The sequence below is a fragment of the Lygodium microphyllum genome, chromosome 10 (genome assembly GCF_053477565.2).
Source record: "Lygodium microphyllum isolate KBCC chromosome 10, Lygodium_microphyllum_v1.1.10, whole genome shotgun sequence".
NCBI classification, from domain to species: Eukaryota; Viridiplantae; Streptophyta; class Polypodiopsida; order Schizaeales; family Lygodiaceae; genus Lygodium; species Lygodium microphyllum.
Window position 1 is genome coordinate 56,174,866 of NC_141144.1, and position 20,232 is coordinate 56,195,097.

General features: G+C 42.9%; 1 protein-coding gene across 1 annotated transcript in view; it reads left to right on the plus strand.

Annotated features, from left to right (window-relative positions):
- Positions 1-19,428, plus strand: part of LOC148030022 (SEC14 cytosolic factor family protein / phosphoglyceride transfer family protein) — a 132,715-nt gene extending 113,287 nt beyond the window's left edge. Inside the window, exon 6 of the mRNA XM_087686286.1 lies at positions 18,959-19,428. Coding sequence (XP_087542412.1) covers positions 18,959-19,330 — 372 coding nt within the window. The 3' untranslated portion in view covers positions 19,331-19,428. The remainder of the gene's footprint in view (positions 1-18,958) is intronic.
- The last annotated feature ends 804 nt before the right edge of the window (positions 19,429-20,232 follow it).

Sequence of the window (20,232 nt, forward strand, 5' to 3'; positions counted from 1 at the left end):
CGGTGGGGTGATATTAGGTTGGTGAACTTTTTCCTCATCATCTGAAGATGATGCTTTCTCCTCCTTAAGGATAGGGATAGCTCTCGGGACAGGTTCATAGTGGACTACTTCTTCGCTTGATGATAAAGTGGAAGAACTTGCCTTCTTCTCCTCCACTGTATGCGGCTCCTCCTTGAACACCACATCACGGCTCGCGATGATCTTCTTTGCCTCTTGGTCATATAACTTGTAAGCCTTCTGCTCATCACTATAACCCAAGAAGATACATCTTCTGCTTTTTGGTTGTAACTTGTTTCTCTTCTCATCTGGAACATGTGCATAACATTCACATCCAAAAATTCTGAAATGTGAAACAGATGGTTTCTTACCAGTGTACGCCTCATGAGGTGTTTTTCCCTTGAGAGCCTTTGTATAGCTCCGATTTAGAATGTAGACTGCAGTATTAACAGCTTCAGCCCAAAAATGGTTAGGCAATCCCTTGCCCTTTAGCATGCATCTTGCCATCTCCACAATGGTGCGATTCCTGCGTTCCACAACACTGTTCTGCTGAGGTGTGTGAGGCGTCGTCAATTGACGCTTGATCCCTTTGCTCTTGCAAAAGTCTTCAAACTCCTTTGAGTTGAACTCACCACCACCATCTGTTCTAAATTTCTTCACACTTTTCCCTGTTTCATTCTCAACAAGTATTAGCCATTCTTTAAACTTACCAAAAGCTTGAGCCTTATCACGAAGGAAGTACACCCACATCTTCCTACTGTAGTCGTCGATAATCAACATAAAATAAGAAGACCCCCCCAAGGCTTGTGTAGGCATCTTACCACACAAGTCAGCATGCACCAACTCTAGAGAAGCCTGTGCTCTATTCTTGCTTTCTTGTGGAAATGCCTTTCTTTGTTGCTTGCCCATCATACAAGCTTCACATGGTTCCTTCAATTCAGTTATTGTAGGTAGGTGAGCAACCATACCTTGCTTTTGCATCTCCTTCAATACTGCAAATCCAATGTGTCCAAACCTTTCATGCCAAAGCTTACTTGTGCCCACTCCAGCGGTGGCTGTAAGAGCACTTAGCTCATACAAGTTGTTCCTTCTTTCTCCTTTGCCAACAATTGTGCCAGCACTATCAATAATTTCTGCACCTGTCTTCTTGAACCTCACTTCATGACCAAGATCAGTTATGGCAGCAACTGATAAGAGATTTCTCCTGATTTCGAGAACATACAACACATTTGAAAGCTTTTTGACTTCACCATTTGCAGCAACAAAAGAAATAGTACCTGTGCCCGCAGCAGGGCATTTAGCATCTTTTCCAACCGTCACAGTGATGGATTCTTGTAGAGGCTGCATAGAACTGTATAGACCTTTCTTGTTGGTCATGTGACGGGAGGCCCCACTATCCAACACCCAAGAGTCAGTGGTAGATTCTTCTTGCGCCGAGGAGCACACTTCCTCAATGGTCGCCATGAATAATTCCAACTCTGCTTTAGCCGTATTGGCTGTCTCTTTCCCTTTACTTTTAAGGGTACCATTCTTTTCATCTGCCTTCTTGACACGACAATCTGCAATTGCATGTCCTTTCTTCTTACAGTAGAAGCACTCTCCTTGAAACTTCTTCTTTCCGCCCTTCTTCTTTTTGTCACCATCATTTTTGGTGGAGGAAACACCTTTGCCTTTTGCATTGGCAGAGAATGCAGCATCTCCATTGTTGCTTCCTTCTCGGGCTTTCAGCCTCAACTCCTCCTCCATTAATAATGCACAAAACTCCTCAAAAGTCAAAGCTTGAGGTCTCACCTGAGTATTAAGGGCAGTTACTAGTCCATCAAACTTTTGTGGACAAATCCGAAGACAGCTCCGAGCTAGCTCTTCGCTAGTCTTTTGTATCCCAGCGCCAGCCATCTGGTCGCGCAGATTCTTAATCCGAGTGATGAATGCTTCAACCGTCTCTCCTTCAGCAAACTTCTCCGCTGCTAGTTGATTCTCCAAGTTTTGAATCCTTGTTTGGTTTCGTGTTTCGTACTGACTCCTTAGTACATTCCAAGCCTCTGACGCTTTGGTTGTATGCTGAATCAGAGTCAAAACACTGTCAGAACAGCTTGTAACTAAGACACATAATGCATCTGCATTCCTTCGTTTCCAAGCTCGTAGAAGATCTGCATTCGGAGGAATCATCACACTAGGATTTGATGGGTCGGGGGTAGGCTGTGGTTCTGCGTCAGTCCCCAGCACAGTCTCCAGAAGCTGGTTCTGCGTCAGTCCCCAGCACAGTCTCCAGAAGCTCATAAGAATCAAGGATAGTTGTAATTTTGAACTTCCACAAGGTGTAGTTTGTACCATCTAACTTGCCTTCGCTGAAGGTTGGTGGACGAATCCTCAGTGTTTGAATAGCCGGTACAGCAGCACCACCTCCTGATGCGCTAGAACTGCTTCCCGGAGTCGACATCGTTTCTCTTTGCTATTGAAGCCTTTGCCTCTTGCACGCTCTCCGATCTCTAGAGCCCCCTGGGCTTTGATACCATGTAAAATATTACACGGCGCAGCGAACAGAATCTGAGAAAGAGATAGAGAGTACACAACAGATAAGAGGAGAATCAGTAAATTCTTTAACTCCAAACAACTGATACAAAGATGGCTCTGTCCACCCGTGCGCTTCCACTGTGTGAAGCTTAGATGGCGATCTAGACAGAAGATAGGTGAAGAGTTTAAGGCTAGCTGGAACAACAACTCTGAGTGGGTGAAAGATGAGTGAGAGATGGCTGCGAAGGGGTTTAACTTTTATAGCCCGCGAAGGTCGTTAGGTCGGCCTGCTGACCGACCTACCATATGAGCCTCCACTAGTCGGCCAGGGAATATTCCCTTTACCATCGGGCCCCGGACCCCCGCCATGGGGCCGCTGGCCCCCCTGGGACCCCCCAGCCAGGGGCCGCTTCCGCGGCCCCCGGACCCCACAATAGGGGCCCCTTTTAACTCCCTTACCACGCAACTCAATGCAATGTGCCTCGAGTTGCTACCAGCTTAACCACTCCGTCTAACCCAAAGATTAGACCCACAACAGTCACCTTTTTGCCATCCGGTCACATAGACCTCATCTGATATACAAGTCAGGACTCAACCAATGTCCGGGCTCACATTTGGCTTCTCCTCATAATGGGGGCCTTACAACTCTGAGCACCATGGATCATTGGTAGCACCTAATGAGGGTGGGGCATTGATCATATCTAACATATACATTCATGCAGTCCCAAGGCTTTCATAGAAGTCAAGTGGATCACTGCTTATAGACTAAGAAGGCAACAGATGGCAACCTGATTATCTTGGTTTTGTATGTTGATGACATGCTGATTGTTGGCAGGGATACTCATGCCTTGGATTCATTTAAGCAAAGTCTTCATTGCAGCTTTGATATGAAGGATCTTAGTGATGCAAATCACATTCTTGGCACGCGAATACTCAGAGATAGGTCGACAGGCTTACTCTATCTTTCTCAGCAGGAGTATATCTCCAAGGTTTTGTAGCGTTTCAAAATTAAGGGGAAAAAAACAATTGGGGTTCCATTGCCTCCATATGTGAAACTTAGTGCAGACCAAGATACCATATGCTTCAACTGTTGGTAGTTTGATGTATGCTATGATTGCTACACGTCTTGACATTGCCTTTGTAGTGGGAGTGGTTAGCAGATACATGGCAACTCTTGGCAAGAAGCATTGGGATGCAGTGAAAGGTATTATGAGATACCTCAAAGGCACAAAGGAGTTGTGCATTTGCTTTGGAAAGCAAAAGGCATCTGTTGTTGGCTTTATGGATGCAGACTATGTTGTCATGCGGATTGCAGAAAATCCACTTCTGGGTATGTGTTTACTTTCACAGGAGAAGCAGTCTCTTGGATCTCTAGGCTACAAAAGTGTATTGCATTGTTTACTATAGAGGCAGAGTATGTGGCTGCCACTGAGGCATGCAAGGAGGCTTTAAGGCTTTCACGTCTGGTGGGAGAGCTTGGCATCAGAGAGTTACCTGTTCTCCATTGTGATAGTCATAGTGCTATTATTCTAGCACGGAATCCTGTCTCTCATGCAAAGACAAAGCACATAGAGGTGAAGTACCACTTCATTAGAGATGTAGTTGATAGCAAGAGCATTGAGCTTGTGAAAGTGCATACAGATGATAACTCTGCAGACCTTCTCACGAAGAGTCTTCCAGCAAAGCGGTTTGCTCATTGCCAACAAATGATGGGAGTTGGATGGATATATGTATTTCAGCTTTGTACATACCTAGACTTAGCTGATTCTTTTCTCCTCTTAAGGCACATTGCCTTTAGGTGGGAGGTTGTTGGAAATAAAGGCCTTTTGCCTTTAAATGTGCTTGGGTGTGAACACACCCTTAGCATATTCTACTTACACATATATATCTATCTAAAAACCTAAAGGTACTCTCTCGTGCTCAGTCTGTACGCTGCTCCATCTCTCTCTTTGTCTCTCGTTGCGCGTAACGACTGTCTGTCTCAATCTCCGTGCCTAACCCGTCACTACAAGTTTGCTGCAAATTTTGTTTAAATGCTGAAATCTGATCAGCATGTGTTCTTGTAAGCAAAAGGTTATCAACATATAGACAAATGATCAGCATGGATCCCCCCTCTTTACATACGTAAAGAGTTGAACCCTTGGTTGAGTAAAAAAGCATCAAACTTTGCATACCAAGCTCTAGGAGCTTGTTTCAAGCCATATAAAGCCTTTTTCAGCTTGCAAACCAAGTGCTCGGATTCCTCAACTGCAAAATCAACGAGCTGCTGTACATATACTTCTTTATGAAGTTCCCCATTTAAAAATGCAGTCTTTATATCTAATTGATGCACAACCCATCCATAATGGGCAGCGAAAGCAACCATAGACCTGATGGTAGTCATGTGGGAAGTAGGAGCAAATGTCACCTCATAGTCAATGCCTTTCTTTTGTTCATAGCCCTTGGCTACAAGCTTGGCTTTATATTTGTCAATGGATCCATCTGCATTCCTTTTCAGCTTGTAGACCCATTTTGTTCCAATGGCTTTCTTCCCAATAGGCAAAGACACTAAATCCCATGTTTGATTCTTAATGATGGAATCAAACTCAGCTTGCATTGTTGCCATCCAATGCACACTATGTTGTGCATCCTCAAAACATTTAGGCTTCTCATCATCAACTGTATTTGTTGCCATAACAAACTCCATGGTATGTGCAGTATCACGTATACGAGCTTGCCTTCTAGTACGACCAACAATGGGAGCATCTAAATGGCTATCTTTCATAGTCTGTAAATACCATCTAGGCATTTGTCTTGCCTCCTGACTGTGCACAAGCTCTTACTGAAGTTTGCTAAATATTCAGATCAGCCATTGGCTGATTTTCTGCATTATTCAATAGAGCAGCTGGCTGAACATTAAGTTCACTTGTTGAAACTCCAGCTGAATCACCAAATGAAATGGGCAGCAGCCCTTCAAATACATCACTGGCAGCTTGATATGTGTCAAAACCAGCAAGGGATAATTCTGATTTTTCATCGAAAAGTACATCCCTATTGACAAATAGCTTTTTGGAGACAGGATCATATAATCTGTATCCTTTGCTCTCACTGTTGTACCCCACAAAGATGCATTTGACAACCTTGTTATCCAACTTTTTTCTAAGTACCTTGGGAATGTGTGAATATGCAAGACACCCAAAAATACGAAAGTGCCCAACAGAAGGTTTCTGACTGTTCGAAGCCTCAAAAGGCATGATATTCTTTGATGCTTTGGTGGAGCATCTGTTCAAAACATGGCAAGCACACATAACGGCTTCCATCCAAAAGTTATTTAGCAAGTTCTTTGCTTTCAGCATACATTCGGCCATCTCCATGAGTGACCGATTTTTCCTCTTTGCAACCCCATTTTGCTGTGGAGTATAAGTAGTAGTGAATTGATGAACAATGTCCTTCTGCTTCAAAAAAGAATTCAGTATAGAGGACATATATTTCCCCCCATGGTCTGAATGGAGAGTCCTGACTCTATAGCCAGATTGGTTCTCAACAACTACTACAAAAGCTAAAAATGCATCATACACTTCTGACTTTTTCACTAAAGATTAGACCTAGGAGAAGCGAGTAAAGTCATCAATAAAAGTCGCAAAATAGTAACATCCACCCAATGAATTTTTTTGCATAGGGCCACATACATTTGAGTGCACTAACTGTAACCTAGCTATGGCTCTAAAAGCAACATCTTAGGGAAACGAAAACTGATGCATTTTTCCCAAAATACATCCCTTGCATAAGTGCTGAGGAGGTCTCTCCGAGAGAGGTAATCTATCTAGCATCAAGGTATGCTGTAAAAGCATCAATCTACCATAGTTAACATGCCCTATGCGAGCATGACATAACTGTGCCTGTAACATAGCAGGAGTAAGAGTGGACACTAAATATGTTGACTGATCAACTGAAAGAGCATCCAACTTATATAACCCATGACATAGAGTGCTAGTCAAGACCAAAGTCATGTGTTCCTTATCTTGCACCATGCATCTATCATCATCAAATGTGACCTACAAACCACACCGTGCCAAAGAAGAAATAGATAACAAATTCTTCTTCATACCTGACACAAACAAAGCATCCTGTAGGCGGAGAATAGAGCCATCAATGGCTGTGAGCACGATCTCCCCAATACCTCTAATTGGGTATGATGTATTGTTGGCACACTGTACAGACTTGTCAATTGGGGCTGCACTACCATAAGCAAACAAATCTCTGCGAGATGTGATGTGCCTAGAAGTACCACTATGAAAAAACCATGTGCTTGGATTTGTAGTAGAGCTAAATGCTCTATCAGCCCAAGAAGAGTCATAACTGCATGTATAAAAACAATAGTCCCTGTTTACAACAAAGGACACTGCATTAGTAGCAGTGGAAGGAGTATCAGAAATAGATATCCTTGACTCATTTTTCTTCTCCTTGGCTGTGCTTTCTACACTCAGTGATGTAGTGGCCTGACTTTTTGCAATAATGGCATTTGCTCTTCTTGGCTTGTGTGTCCCCTTGTTTCTTATTACCCTGTGAAGTGCCTGAAGTCCTAGAGCTGTGCGGAGCATTCTTTGCTTGGTTGCTCTTGCCCTTTTGTCGTGCCATAAAAGCCTGCTCAGAACTATAACATCCACACCACTGTTTCTTCTTGTTTGCTCCTCTAAGAGCAAACTGACCAGCTAAAGAAAAGTAAGTGGTTGTGGGACAATCCTCATGGTGAGGTTCAAGGCCAAGTAAGAGGGTGGCAATGAATTCAATGTAGTAGATATCACGTGTGCATCTAAGTAATACTTATCAATATTCATAAGCTTCTCACGCAAATCCTAAATTTTGTTTAGATGATCTTGTATAGAATCACCCTCGTCCATCTTCAGTGTCTCAAGCTTTTTCTTCAAGAAAGAGATATGGGTCTCATTCTTACTAGCAAACATCTGCTTCAAGGTTAGCTAGGCTTCTCGTGAAGAAGCTGCAAATTGAATGTGAGGGATAATAGACCGCTGAACTGCCAATGCAATCAGCGACAAAGCCTGTGTATCGTATGTATTCCATGCCTTTTGTGCTGCTGATCTTTGGGGAAGTGGCTGAACTGGAGCAGGATGAGTTGCCCGTTGTCCATGTCCTCCTGGAGGAGTAGCAGCAGCCAGAGTGAATAGTTGTTACCATCCAACCTGTCCTCCTTGGATACATAGGTAAATACATCACCTCCCTGATTTGCTATGATAAACAATGCCAAAAAAGAAGAAGATGAAAAGAGCAATGTCCTAGTTGGACCAACCTGGAAATCTTAAAATTTCCAGAAATTACAGCAAATAACTTGCTGCAATTAGCAAACTGAAGTACACTCTGTCAAAATTGTCTGTAGTGCATGCAGTCCAAGGTGCATGCAATGCTGAGCAACACTGTAGAAGCAAAAGCCTCAAAATTTCTTGCCCCAAAATCCTAAAAAATAGTCTATTTCAGACTGAAACTGCTTTGCATGTATCAATGTCTTCATAAAACCCAAAAGCCCCAAAATTTCTTGCTTTATTTGCCAAGAAATTTCTGTATAAATCGTGTCCCAGACACGTATCCAGACGGCTGTGCTTGCCCAGGCATAAGCTCCTTTCCCAGAGATGAATTTAGAATAAAAAAGTGATTTTTACTTGTAAATTGTTTTTACTTGGCACAGGAACTAGTCAAGCTGGTGGTGGGCAGCCTGAGCAAGTGGCGGACGGGTGGTCTGGGTTCTGAAGCTGTAGGGGCGGCACTGGGCAGAAGTACGGACAGGTAGCGCAGAGGGCAGAGGTGCACTGCTGTCCGGGCGCAGCGCTGGGCACAGGGCGAAGGCAGCGTTGCAGGCGGGTGTATAGGTAGAGCGCAGAGGGGTGCAGGTACAGGGCACAGGCGGCACTGCAAGCAGGTGCAGCACAAGGCGTGGCGGGTGCAGGCAACGCAGGAGCCAAACGGGCGGCGCAGATTGTAGACGGACGACACAGTTTAGAGGTAGTGGCATTGCTGGCGGAGCTACAGGGGCACTGTTTGGAGCTGCAGATCTCTGGGGCTGGTGGGAGCTGACTGTTCCAGCTGAAAGGCAGTTCCACAGGGGATGAGCTGAGCTGTACTCTGAGAAGGGACTGAGCTGTACTCAGCTCTGATACCAAATGTGAGTTTGAGAAGATCGAAGTTCAGCTGAGAGTGGAGTAGACAATGTGGAGAGTGGAAGCACGACACCCAATATAATAGACTGAAAGTGTAAGATGAAAGTACAAGGTAGAATCCTTAAACCTTAGGGTTGTAAGAGGGTGTTCACACCCGAAGTGTGTGCAACACGTTAAGTGCCCGAAAATGTGTAACATAGGCACATAAAATAAAGAGAATAAATATGGGGGAAAAAACCTCTCGTATGGAGAGTAAAAAGTGCCCCAGTGACCTACTGAGATCATCGACACTCCTCTGTGAGCGTAGGCGTGAGTGAAACCCAACAAGTATGATCCTCTTTTGCAAGTTGTCAAGATGACTCAAGAGCTAGTGGTGCATATCTATGTTTTGGGTAGATCCCATAAGCTGTGTTCGTATGTGATTGATCGGGTGACGGCCTCTACTACATTTGGTGTGGCTGCTAGCTCAGCTCTAATGAACTTATGTGGGACCTAGGCCTAACATCTGATCATTTTGGAAATCATGAATACAAGTGGCCTCTCCATTGACCTCCATCCATCATAAGTGCGATATGATCGACTACAATGATTAAGACTAGGTCCCCATACGTGTACTCTATAGAGTAATGTGCATGTGACTTGTGTACCAAAGAGCCACATCTTAGTGCGGGGTTCTTGAAACTACACCTGTGAGCACATCCTCTCCAAACCACCTAGTGCTGATCCTTATGTTAGTCTAGTATTTGCTGCCTTGCTCATAGTGAAAGTGGAACCTCTAAATAATACTCTAGGTATGTATAGGAATCCACGTACTCCAACACCTTGGTCCTACCAAGGTTCATTGAGAGCCCCCTATCTAACGCATAAGAGTGTAGCGCCTTCAAATCTCTCTGTAGTCCTTTTGGCGAATTAGCTGTGAATACAATGTCGTTTGCATATAATAAGAGAGGTATCCAAGGCCTAGCTTGTGGAACTTCTATATCTGCTCCTTGAGATCTAATTAGCAATCCCATTAATGTGTAGGCCAAATAACGTTGAAGTGAGAGGAGGGGGTATCCATGCTTCACCCTAATGGTGGAGTAAGCAGGTGTGAGAGGCCCTCGAGTGTTCACACGTCTCTCGACATTGTGTCGAAGGCTTTGTGAAAATTCACAAAGCAGTGGTAGATTGGTTGGCCATGAGCTCTACCCTTCTCAATGATCACTTTGAGTGTGAGGATGTGATTGAATGTAGAGAAGCCTCTCCTAAAGCCAGGTTGCCCTTGTATTTTGAGATCGCACATCTCCGCCCACCTGGTCAACTTTTGCTCAAGAATGGAGGCATATAACTTAGCCAATGTATGTCCAACACAATAATAATAGTCCAATAGTTTTTGGGTAGACTAGGATCCCTTGACTTGAGGATAGGCACAATAGTGTTTGTGCTCCAGCTCTCTTGAAGGCCTTCGCACATGGCTTTGTTAAACATGTAAGCTAGGAACCCTAACGTGAAGTCCCTAGCATGAATGAGGTGCTTGGCTACTAATCCATGGGGTCGAGTGCCTTGCCTCTGTTGAGCTCTGAACAGTATCATGGATCCTACTCTCGGTAAAGAAGGTGGTGGTCTTTGGGCAGGGCACTGGTGGATTAGGGGAGGCTGACCTGCTAGTGTGTAGATACTAGCTACATATTGCTTCCATGTATTGGGGGATGTAATGGGTGTGGCTGGACAATGCTCTCTGACAAGCCATACAACAGCTGTAGCATGCAGTTACAGGTTGGGCACACGTATGAGCACACAGCTGCAGGCATAAGTTCACAGCAGGCTGCAGCTATATGCGTATTGTAGATGTGTTCAGCAGCACACAGGCATACTTGTTCAGTAGTTGCAGGCCATGACCTGCATACAAGACTGCTGGACATAAAGCTGACCAGGGTTTCACAAGTGAACAGTAGATGGCAGATGTCTACCTGCAAGGACTTGCAGGTGTGATCACAGGGCAGCAGTTGTAGGTGTGGTGCCAGCAGGCAGCCAACATTTGTGTGCCAAAACCTGCAAGCGTGATATGTGGACAGTCCTGAACTTGTATTGAGACGTGTCTTTGTGGCTGAATTGGATACAAATTTTCTTGATCAAGCTGTGACTGCTTTGGGTCTGGATATGGATGAGAAGCAGATGGGGCAAACTCAGATTCTGAACATTTTGAGTTGGTTGTCAAATGCAGTAAGCATACGGTGAATGATCCCATGGGTGGGGTTCATGGTTTGTCTTATGACATGCCTTAGAAGTTGTCTCATGCCCAAGGTGCGAGTCAATTGGATAGTTCTTAAGTGTTACATTGGGAGCATGTGTTCGATTTTGCAAGCACTTTGCCTGGTATATGTGAAGCATAGTCGAAACGATCTTCCAAGTTTTGATGAAAATGATGTTCTTGACACCTTTGTGGATATTAAGGTGTCGAAATCTTTTTCCTGTTTATGAGAGAGGTGTTATCCATAGTTTCTAAAAATGACTGTTTCTAGGTTCTTGAATCATCATGATATTTCTTGCCATTTCTGTTTTGGGGAAATGCAGTTTCAGCCCCAATTTTTTGCAGTAAAAAATCTTCCCTTTTGTTGCAAAAAAAGAAAAATCTTGTAAGTCATGTTGGGTAATTCTACATGTTGCAAGTTGCAAGTTTGAAGATATGCTAGGGTTTGCATTGAGGAAACATAGAATGTATGACCACTACTGAAACACAAAGACTCAGACAGTGACAAGCAAAACTCAAGCCCTAAACACAAAACTCAAAACTCAAAACACAAAGAGAAGAAACTTTGAAGTGAATGAATGCTGTAAATGTTGTAAGAGTGTATAGAATGCCCAAGGGCAGAGCAATGGAGTTTTGGAGAGTTACGTCCACCAGAGATGGATCCCAAGTGCTGTGTCCACGAGTTGGAGTTGCAGAGTGAGGGAAACACCAAATGCTAATCACTAGAGTGTGAGGAGACGGAGGCAATTGCAAAGGATGATGCCTGATGATGTGGGCGACACTAGAAAGCTGCAAATGTAGTAGAGGATGAACTGCTAGGAGGATGGAGAAGCACACTAGGTGAAGGGAGGGGCCACCACAGATAGTAGAAGGTCGCTTGATGATGTGGAAGGGCTGACACCTGATGCCAAGGAATGTGGAGTCCAAACGCAAGTTGCAGGAGGAGCTGGCAATGACAAGGATGTCGAATACACTTGGAGGGAGGATGACAGATAGTGGGTGGCATTTGTGGAAGAAGGCACAAGGCATTGGAGGAGTTGTAGGAGTGGCAGCAGTTGCAAAGGTAGGACCACCATATGGATGGAGGCTGATGGTTGAAATCTACACACAAGGGTGAGAACCTGCACAAAAGGAATAAGGTTGAATGGTGGATAGCTTGTCTATTTATAGATGTTGAAGGGTGCCCCCAAAGAACGAGGGTTTTGTGGGACCATTGAAACTCTCTCGAATTGCGCTCCTTTTTAAGGTTTTTCATTAATTAAGTGTGTTTTGGGGCTGTTTAAGGATGCTAATTAGTTATAATGTGTGTTTTGGCTCAACAACAAGACTATGTCAAATTGCGAATTGTGCATCTTGTGTTTTTGAATGGCTCATATTCATTGTCTTAAGATTGTTGAGTGACACTAGTATGCATACCACTAGTTCTCTTGTCTAATTCAACTTATGCGTGCGTACATGTGTGTGTACATAGATACACATACCTACACATATACACACACAAGTTATCTCTGTATATTATTATATATTTCAAAACTTTGTTTCCACAAAATTTTCAAATGGCTTTGAAACTCTGTTTCTTCTTGTTTTTGAAACTCATGTGTTCGACACTTGTGGGAACTATGGTGTTATCTTATTCTTCATTGCTAGAATCCGCATGTTGTCATCGATAAGACCATGGCTACAAGCCATCTTGCAAGCGAAATGTGCTAAGTTGATGGTTGCGGGTTCTAGATGGTTTTCTCAGGTTATGCTTAAATGACTACAATAGCGTCTTGTGATCTTGAGCAAACTCCCCTTGTTTTTTGGTAGAAAGCTTGTTCAAGTTGTTCCTTGGAGGGGAATGGCATATTGCTTAAGCAAGAATGTCGGATTTGGGTCGAGGTTGAAGGCTTTCCAACAATATACTAGTTTTTGATTGATGCTATGGCTGCAATCGGGAAAGTCTTGGTTCCTCCGAGTGTCCATGCAATAAACTGGAATCGAATGTGCATGCTATGGGACACTGCTAATAAATGTCCTAACTGGTTATGCCTCAATGTCTTGGGTATGCATCCATTAAGGTTGCGCATGAAATGGGGCACATTTGCAAGCCACTGTTTCTCTTGTGGCAAATTGGGTCATTTTATGGGAGAATGTTCGGACAAGCAGGATGGTATTACTTGCTGAAATGATTAATCTAATATGTAGCATGATGGCCCTACTTTGGGCTTAAAGATGGGTGCACTGCTTGATGACAGAGATAGGGACAAAGGAAAGTAACCAGCTTTATCATTATTTGATACCATCATGGTTGGTAGGAAGTGCACAATGAGAATAGGAAAAGACCTGAAACTGTGTTACATGGCTAGGTGCAGTTGGTACTCCAGATGCTTTTCACACCTATGTGTGTTGTAAGGACAAAACTGCTGCTCAATCATTCTTTAACGATAAAGGACCGTGGACCTCGAAGGCAACTTATAATTTGAGGTCTCGAGGGGGAAGATTGCGTGAACCACCTAGACGCCTTGTTTTTGATAAACAAGGCAAGGTGATTACCTCTTGGGACAAAAGATGCCCACGTTGAGGCATTAAAAACGTGGATCACCTGTATTTGCTCTTGTCACAAACTACATGCTGTGTGGAGAATTTTGCATTTTAATGATTGGGATGTTTTATATGTTACTGATCATAAAAGCCAAAAAGAAGCTGCCAGAATAGTACACAACCATGGTTTTAAGAGAAGGTTTAGCTAGTGTTGATTAAAAGAGATGTGTCAGGTATATTTCTTATTGTTGAGATTAGATATGAAGGCAAAATTGTGGCTGGTTGCAAAACAATGGTGCATTACCAGCATTACTAACATTTTGAGAAATATTTCTGATACGGATGTCAAACATGCCTATAGAAGCTCCCATAGGACCATACATTCCACTCTGCAAACTTTATTGCTTGCAAATGTTCTCCTTATAACACTTATCGTGAGTACCTTAGGACTTTCATTATCATTCTCACATAGTGGATGTGACCTTCTAGCAGCTCTTTTCTCTCTTGCTGTTTACTTGTTCATTGTGAGTGTGTGTGCGCACGCATGTGCTGCTGAATGCTAACCTAACAGTGGTATCAAAGCCATACATCTTTTCAGCCACCACTTTGCTTGCGAGCAGCTGCTACCTCATCTGGCATTGAGTCTCAAAGTCAGTTACTGCTGCTGCAGATTTGAAGGACTGCATATCTCATCCTTGCTGCTCCTCACGAACTGTTGCCTTCTGCATGCTTATCGCAGCCTTTCTGTATGGGAAATGTGTTTGTACACCCTGCTTGAGAAGTCTTTCTTCCTGTGCGGTCTCATATCTCGTCCTTGCTGCTCCTCACGAACTGCTGCCTTCTGCACGCTTATCGCAGCCTGTCTGTATGGGAAATGTGCCTGCACACCCTGCTTGAGAAGTCTTTCTTCCTGTGCAGTCTCATCGTGATTGCAGCCTGCCTGTGACAGCTCCATGATTGCAACCTGCACAACAGCTGATGATTTGCAGCCTTTGACAGCTCATGATTGCAGCTGACAGCCTGTGCAAACTATCCTGGCCTGCAGCGACTTGTCCTTTCTGTATGCGTAGAATTTGCCAACGTCCTGCCTCGACAGCAGTTGTAAAAAAGGCAACTTGTTTCCCCTAAAAGCCTGACACAAATTTTATTAATTTTCTAACCTTAAATCAGCATTGCTCCAATAAACTTTACCCTTGTTTGTGTGCAACCTCCTCTCAAGCACAAATTTTGCACTAGACAGCATCAATTTCTACTCAATTTCTTTACAAAAAATTGGGGCTTTTGTCCAAAACCTTAAATTTCACTGAAATTTTGGAGATTTTGTGTTTGTGTGCAATATTTCCCAATTTCACGTTAAAAATTTGGGGCTTTTCTCATTTGAGCCCAAATTTCACTGAAATTCATCGAATAAATTTGGGGATCTTGTGAAATTTGTCCATGTTCATTGACATTGAGGCCAATTTCATCATCTACATGGACATCCACAGACATTGGAGCCTTCCCAGCTGCAAATTTTTCTTGGACACCGTCAATTGTGTGCAAAATTGTAAGTTGTTTGAGCTTTTTCTTACTTTTTCATTCTTCAGCTGCTGTTATGAGAATTCAGTTGTTCACAGCAAGCAATGGCAGGCCATTTGTTGCATTTATTGTCTTCCTCAATCAGTAGCTTTGGTGTGAACGCTCCCTTATCCATGGTCTCTTCTACCTTCTAGTTGGAGAAGGGTTTTTTCTCCCCATGTTGTACCTCATTATCATTCTCACATAGTGATGTGACATTCCAGTAACTATCTCATCTCTTGCTGTTCCCTAAAACACTTTTGAGTGTGTGTGTGCTGCTGAATCCTGGCCTGACACTCCTACGTAGCATTCTACATTCGAAATTGCATGTTTCCAAGCATATGCACATGAATACCTTGCATTCTTTTCATTCTGGGATGAAAACCCTTAGGGTACTTACAAAACATCCCATGGCTATTAGGAACTTGACCAGCCATTGCTTGAAACAATAAACCATCCCAGAAGTACCCTAGATGTGTAGAAGGTCGCAGAATATTTTGTTGTCCCTGATTTACATGCCAAAATTTATTCCTTTAAACATGCAAATTAGCAACTCGATCATACATGGAGTGGGGCATTGGAGCACCCTGTGCATTCTGCATAACTGATGGCTATCCATTTAATGGCCAAGGAGTAGATGGCTGCTTACGAATCCCACTCCTTTTTCCTGTGTATCATTCTTGCATTTTTAAGCTTCTTAGGAGCATGCAAAAATTTAGCAAATCTGGGACACTAGGTGAGTGAAACAAACATATAAACTGCACTAACCAGCTGTTCTGAAAATTGTATCTATCTCTTTATAATCTTCAGCCTGTTTTGAACATGTAGGCTTACATTCACAACTTGAGCATTTGCAACGTGCTGTCCTGCACATTGGGCAACACATGCTCATCATGCAACGTTTATCTTTCTTGTGAAGATTTGGAATCCTCATCCCAATCATAGCTTCCCTCAGACATCTTGCTGATTTCTAACAATCCGATTGCAGCAATCTGTGCTTGCATCATAAACAACCGTACTCTCACCTCCTTAGTGCAGATTGTGAGGTCCTGTCCAAGGCAGTCTCCAACAGCAAATGTAGCCTGTAGACGAGAGAGAGCTTGCACATAGCAAATGACCCGAAACAGTGATGCTTTGGGATGCCTCCAGCTGTCCCTAGTGAACATAATACAATCCTGTCTGTCACACAGCCTCGGAACAGAGAGAATCAGCCTCTTCTTGCAGTCATGCAACAGTAGGAGAGAATGCTGTCTACATAACTGTAACTAGTCCCGTAGCGGCCAAGATTAATGCTTTGCATGACCCAATCACTCCTCTTTCTGCTATGATATTGGGGAGAGTAGCTTGGTTCCTTTCTTGTTCTGCCATGACTGATTTATTGGTGTCCCAAAGAGCCACAATTGAATTTCCAGTTGTTTTGAACTAAAATTTAGATTTAGCCAATTTTTTGTTTAAAATTGGTATTGGCCAATAATTTGGCCTCCTTGCCGAAATTTAATGAACTGATGGAACTTTTAGCTAGTGAGGTTAAAGGGCCCAAATATGGGCTGCACAGTGAAAACTCTCACATTGACCATTTTAATTACTTTTTGGGCTTTTCTCTTTAAACCTTAAGCCAAGATGACCCACATGTATCCTACACAAACTTATGCACTGTCCAACAATGCCCAAAGAGCAAGAAATATTCAGACGTAAAATTCATGATTTTAAGAATTTTCTATCGCGTGGAAATGCAGATCTTAAAAATATATATCCTTGTTACATGAGCACAGTGCACCTCCAAACTTGCCAAGGCATAGGTGCTTACAAAGTTTCTTGCCATGCTTAGCAAGAGTTCCATCCCCTCCCTCAAGTCTCACTGGATGACTCTCTACATTCAGATAGGTCATCTTCAGGAGGAGCATTCTTGGAGCGAGTCACAACCCTATTCCAAGCAAGACATGCTTGACCCCTAGGACAATAACCCCATCGTCCCTGTCATTGATATAGTCGAGCCATTATCACCCACCACAAGAGGCACTAGTTAAGACACTTTAGTCTCTCTATGTTGGAGTAGATGCTACAACACCATATGATAGAGATCTTAAGCTGATCACACTCTGCATCATGCTTATGCCAAACTTACACTTCTATTGGCATGACTAGATCTCATTATTGGATTTTAGGATTTCTTTTATTTTTTCATGTTTACTTTGCAAAAGATTTGTACAGTTTACTTTTCTTTTAGTCATATTCTAATTGTACACTATGATGAGATACCACTCTAGTTGTACTTTGCGATCAGGTCTCATATGTTGAGAAACCACTTCTTTAGTTCACACACTTCATTTTAGGGTTTTGCACTGACAGCCCCAAAAAGGGATGGTGTCCACATTTTGGTCACTTTTTTAGTGGGTGCCCACAGAATGGTGTGCCACCCTAGACAACTTATGCCTATAAATATGCAGTCACTTCATTCATTCTTCACTTGTACCACTCTCACCACTCTTCAATCATTCTTCACCCCTCTCCTTCCGTCATCAGACACCCTTCCCTTCACTATTCCCTTCCATTGCTTACACCCCTTCAGGAGGACATTGTGGCTCATGGGTGCCTTCACCCTTGCTCTTCTGCTTCAGGCACCTTGTTCTAGTATCAAGCCTTGCGTTTGGAGCATCTTCCACTTGGTGTCACCATCATCTGCTTGGCATTAGCACCCTTCTCGTTTAGGCTCCGCCTTCACTTGCGTTTTTCAATGTGGAGATCTTCTCCTTGCCTGGCGTCATCATCTCTAGCTTGATGTCAACATCCTAGCCTTTGGCGACAGTCTACATCACCGAGTGCCAGTGATTTCATCACTCGTTGTATTTGTCCTAGAAAATTGGCCATTTTGGTGATAATTCACCTTAAAACAATTATTGCCATCACCTGCGTTGGCATAGTGCCTGTGTGATTTTTTAGCTTGCTTTACTCACTCTTTCTTTGGTTTGTCAGTGTACTCTACTCTTTTTTCAGGAACTGCCCTTATGAGGACCGTTCCTCTTGAGTACTTTTGAGTCTATGTTTACTTTTAATTCATTTCATATTCTCTTTCTTTGCCTATGTATTCAGCGGGCCAATCATGGAACTACCAAGTAGCAACTACCCTGAGACACTCCTACATACTTAGCTCTTCATGAGCCATACTCCATCTGACATGTCATGAAACTTTCTGGTTATCCTCTGTACTTGGCTTTTACGATAGCTGGAACAATTCCTCTGTACTTTGTGGTTTCACCTCTGTACTTAACGTTAAGTTGGTGCGTTGGCAAAGTTTGCTGCAGTAGATGCAGCTTATTGCCATGGCTTGCATCTAACGTGCATATCTAATAATCATGAATCTTCCAATCAAATGCCTTTCATAATGTTTAGGGTTTGAACAGTTTGAGAAAGTGAAAGGCTGGTTTAGGAGCAATGAGCATGTACAAAGTTTTTCATATAATGTTAAGGCTTTGAGCATGTACAGTCTTTCAGATAATTTTTAGAGTTTGAGCATTTTGAATAAGTGGAGACTGGTTGTATCCCAAATTTAGGGGTGTGCACAGGGTGGAAATTAGCAGTGTATGTTTTTGCAAGAACACAATCAAAACACTTGCTAGGTAGACAGGTTAATTTTACAAAGCGATGATGTGCTGATCCTCATGAGTCGTGAGGCTTATCTTCATCTTTAGTGGATGGATGACCTATGCATGCCTGATAGGTTTGGAGAATATTTCCTGATCTATTAGTGTATTGGGCTAATATAAATGTGTATGTAGACATAAAACTGTGTTGATATTTTCTATGTATGTATGGTTTTATAGCTAATGAGAACTGTTGGATAGAGAGTTGCACACGTGTTTCTGTACTCTTGCCAAAAGCATCGTGTTTTGTTGTTGTCTAGTAAGTTTCTACTGTTCCTTATCAGCTTTACAAGCTTGAAAGCATAGGAACAGTATGTCTTATGCCTTGTCTAATTGCTTGTGTTTAGGTCTTGAAGCCAGCCACTAAAAGGAAAATTCGGGTTGAGGGTGATAAGCGAACTAGTGCACTTGCTGAGCACTTTGGAGGAGTTAATTTTACACCTAATTTTTTGGGTGGTCACTGCTCATGTTCTAAGTGTGAGAAGGCTACATCAACAAGTGAGAGAACATGTTTACTTATCACTCAAAAGGACGATGAGCTGTTTGATGATAACGAGGATTCTGGTCCTGATGAGTTTTCTGGAGAGAGGGAGGCCAATCCATATCATAACTTTAGCTCTATATTACATGCGATAATCATAGGGTTTCTTATGCTGTGGATCATAGTGGGTTTGCTAGCTGGTTTTTTTATTCCGGAGGATGATTTCACTCCAACATAATGTGCATCTTCATTTTTCGGTGTGCTAGTGTTGAAATTTGTGGTCTGTATCTTGCAATATTGTTAGCATTGATGTAATAAATAGTATGGTTTGTTGTCCCTACTCTGTGAGTTAGTCACCTGTAAGTGTACTCTTTGAGTTTTAGCCCAGACCCAGTGAAGGTATGAGACTGAAGTCTGAATTACAATAGTTCCATCAGATGTTAATAATGGGGGGACTAAAGCCATGCTAGTGTAGGGCATAACTAGCATATTGCTTCTTCAGCAACATTTGAAGGTATCAGGTTTGGGCCATGCATGTATTGACATCTTCTTTATCTTGGCTGACAAGATCAGCACTTAAGGTCCTAGCTCACGGTTATGTCCATTTGGGAAAGGGGTAGGGGAAAGTACCAAGTAAATCCAATGGGATTGTAGCCCAGTTGGATGGAGTGTGGGTTGACTATTGCAGGTGTGTGAGTTCCATCCTTGGGTTGTGCTTCCCCTGCAGCACCAATCTATTTGCGTCTAAAAGTTCCCAATTAAGAAAAAAGTGTACCAGTCAGGTAACACTTTTATGGAATGCAGGTTGCTTTGAAATGCTACGTGTGTACTAGAGCATTATTTGTGGTTAGTGTGACACTGCACCAGTTTTCTCATTGGAGGGTTGGCGTTCAAAACCCATAATTCTACTCATGCACAATCAACATATCCATCATCCTACTCATCCACAAGCAAAATTCTTAATAGCTGGTTGAATGTTACTATTTAAGTGCCATTTTTACCATTGCAATTTACAAATCATCATTGGCATTGCTGCATACAGCTTTGACATTGAGAGTCTTTAATTGCATGATTATTGGGCTGCATCAGTGCAGTTGCTAATATAACTTTTGCCCAAAGTTACGATGAATTTGTAGAGAG